Source organism: Centroberyx gerrardi, chromosome 10 (assembly GCF_048128805.1).
Source record: "Centroberyx gerrardi isolate f3 chromosome 10, fCenGer3.hap1.cur.20231027, whole genome shotgun sequence".
In the NCBI taxonomy this organism is placed as follows: domain Eukaryota; kingdom Metazoa; phylum Chordata; class Actinopteri; order Beryciformes; family Berycidae; genus Centroberyx; species Centroberyx gerrardi.
In genome coordinates this window covers 370,337-372,836 of record NC_136006.1, presented here as the reverse complement: position 1 = coordinate 372,836, position 2,500 = coordinate 370,337, and the positions used below count along the sequence as shown (strand labels likewise).

General features: G+C 40.6%; 1 protein-coding gene across 1 annotated transcript in view; it reads left to right on the top strand.

Moving 5' to 3' along the window:
• The window catches only part of znf385b (zinc finger protein 385B), a 20,814-nt gene that overhangs the window by 2,749 nt on the left and 15,565 nt on the right, over positions 1-2,500 (top strand). The window contains exon 2 of the mRNA XM_078286137.1: positions 164-274. Coding sequence (XP_078142263.1) covers positions 164-274 — 111 coding nt within the window. The remainder of the gene's footprint in view (positions 1-163; positions 275-2,500) is intronic.

The window sequence follows — 2,500 nt, the reverse complement described above, 5'->3', positions numbered from 1 at the left end:
TGTGATGAAGTTTTCTGTCTTCAGTGATGAGCTTCATTAAATCATAACTTCAGTTTCTCCAGAATATACTGTATATATATCAGAGAAACAGGAAGGTGTGTCAGGGCTCAGACCGTTGACCCCTGACCCCTGACCTCTGACCTCTGACATCTGTCTCCTGCAGATGGACCCGGTGCAGAAGGCCGTCATCAACCACACCTTCGGCGTTACCATGGTACCCAAGAAGAAACAGGTCATTTCCTGTAACGTCTGCCAGCTGCGGTTCAACTCCGACGTGAGTACTGCAGTCAGTGTGTGTGTGTGTGTGTGTGTGTGTGTGTGTAGTTGCTGGTGGTTCTGGTGACGTCCTGGAGAACATCAGACGCAGCAGGTCACTCAGCTCCAGTCTGAAATTATCTCATCCAAAAATATGTTGCATCAGTTTCAGTCTGCTTCTGTCCGACAGGTTTCCCAGCAGCAGCTCCTGCAGTAGCGAAAGGCCTCTGGCTGCGATGAACAGCAGCATGGAGAGCAGAAACATGGCTGTAATTGTTCTGGTTAAATCTGATAGTGGCAGGACAGCAAAGTTTTTTTTTAGCAAGATCTCAGATTTCTACAATTCTCTCTGGATGACTGAAATAAATACTTCAGTCATGTAAACATGATATTATGATGAGTTGTCAGTTTATACAATCATATAAACAGTTTAAACAGACTATTGCATTACTGTTACATGTGCTGTACAGTAACTGTAGCTAACATAATCTAGTGTTCAACAGTAACTGTAGCTAACATAATCCAGTGTTCAGTAACAGTAGCTAACATAATCCAGTGTACAGTAACAGTAGCTAACATAATCCAGTGTGTAGTAACAAAATCCAGTGTTCAACAGTAACAGTAGCTAACATAATCCAGTGTTCAGTAACAGTAGCTAACATAATCCAGTGTACAGTAACAGTAGCTAACATAATCCAGTGTTCAACAGTAACGGTAGCTAACATAATCCAGTGTTCAGTAACTGTAGCTAACATAATCTAGTGTTCAACAGTAACAGTAGCTAACATAATCCAGTGTTCAGTAACAGTAGCTAACATAATCCAGTGTTCAGTAACAGTAGCTAACATAATCCAGTGTTCAGTAACAGTAGCTAACATAATCCAGTGTACAGTAACAGTAGCTAACATAATCCAGTGTTCAACAGTAACGGTAGCTAACATAATCCAGTGTACAGTAACAGTAGCTAACATAATCCAGTGTTCAGTAACAGTAGCTAACATAATCCAGTGTTCAGTAACAGTAGCTAACATAATCCAGTGTACAGTAACAGTAGCTAACATAATCCAGTGTTCAACAGTAACGGTAGCTAACATAATCCAGTGTTCAGTAACAGTAGCTAACATAATCCAGTGTACAGTAACAGTAGCTAACATAATCCAGTGTTCAACAGTAACGGTAGCTAGCATAATCCAGTGTTCAGTAACAGTAGCTAACATAATCCAGTGTACAGTAACAGTAGCTAACATAATCCAGTGTTCAACAGTAACGATAGCTAACATAATCCAGTGTTCAGCAGTCACTGTAGCTAACATAATCCAGTGTTCAGCAGTCACTGTAGCTAACATAATTCAGTGTTCAGCAGTCACTGTAGCTAACATAATCCAGTGTACAGTAACAGTAGCTAACATAATCCAGTGTTCAACAGTAATGGTAGCTAACATAATCCAGTGTACAGTGTACATATTCTGTAATCTATTAGGTCTCTTCTGGGACAATCAAAATTCATATTTGCATAGATGACTGCGAAACAGAAATTTTTTGGAGTGCAGACCTGTAAATCCCACAGTTAAATATGCAGGCAATTGCGCATGTTATGTTGAGTGTCCAGAAATAATTGGTAATAACATGAGAACTGGTTGAGTGAAGAGCTGTAAACCACATCACTGTGGGACTTTCAAAACCAGCTGAGTGTCAGTCAGGCCGACTTCTAGCTGCACCACAACACGTTTTATTGCATTATTCGCTGACATTGTTTCCTACATTCAAAGTCGATATCCTATGAAAGTATTTGTATTGAATATTGATGCGTAACTACTCGAACCAGAATTTCTCTGGTAAATGGTTGAAGTCATTGCAGTTTCCTTTATGTATGATTAGGATGTCTATAGTAGCCTATGTGAACATTTTTATGTTGTGCACAGTGCAGTTATATCTTGAGTCTACTACTTGAAGGGCAGGTTTGTAAAAATGAGCATTATGTAGCCCATGCAATAATCAAATATTGTTAAAGGTCCCCAGTAGTCAGCTCTAAGGTCATATAGTCGGTCAGGTAGTGATGTTCAGGCTGTTGGTCTACAGGAAGCTGTATGGCTGCACTGAGCTTCTTGTCTTGATATGTTCCGGAAACTTTTCCCTCCTCACCGACTCGCGGGAACACCGACCCCTTGGTGTTCCGGGACCTCGTCATTTACAAATTAAACACTGCACAGAGGTAACGAGATGCCTCGTTAGTGACACTCCACTT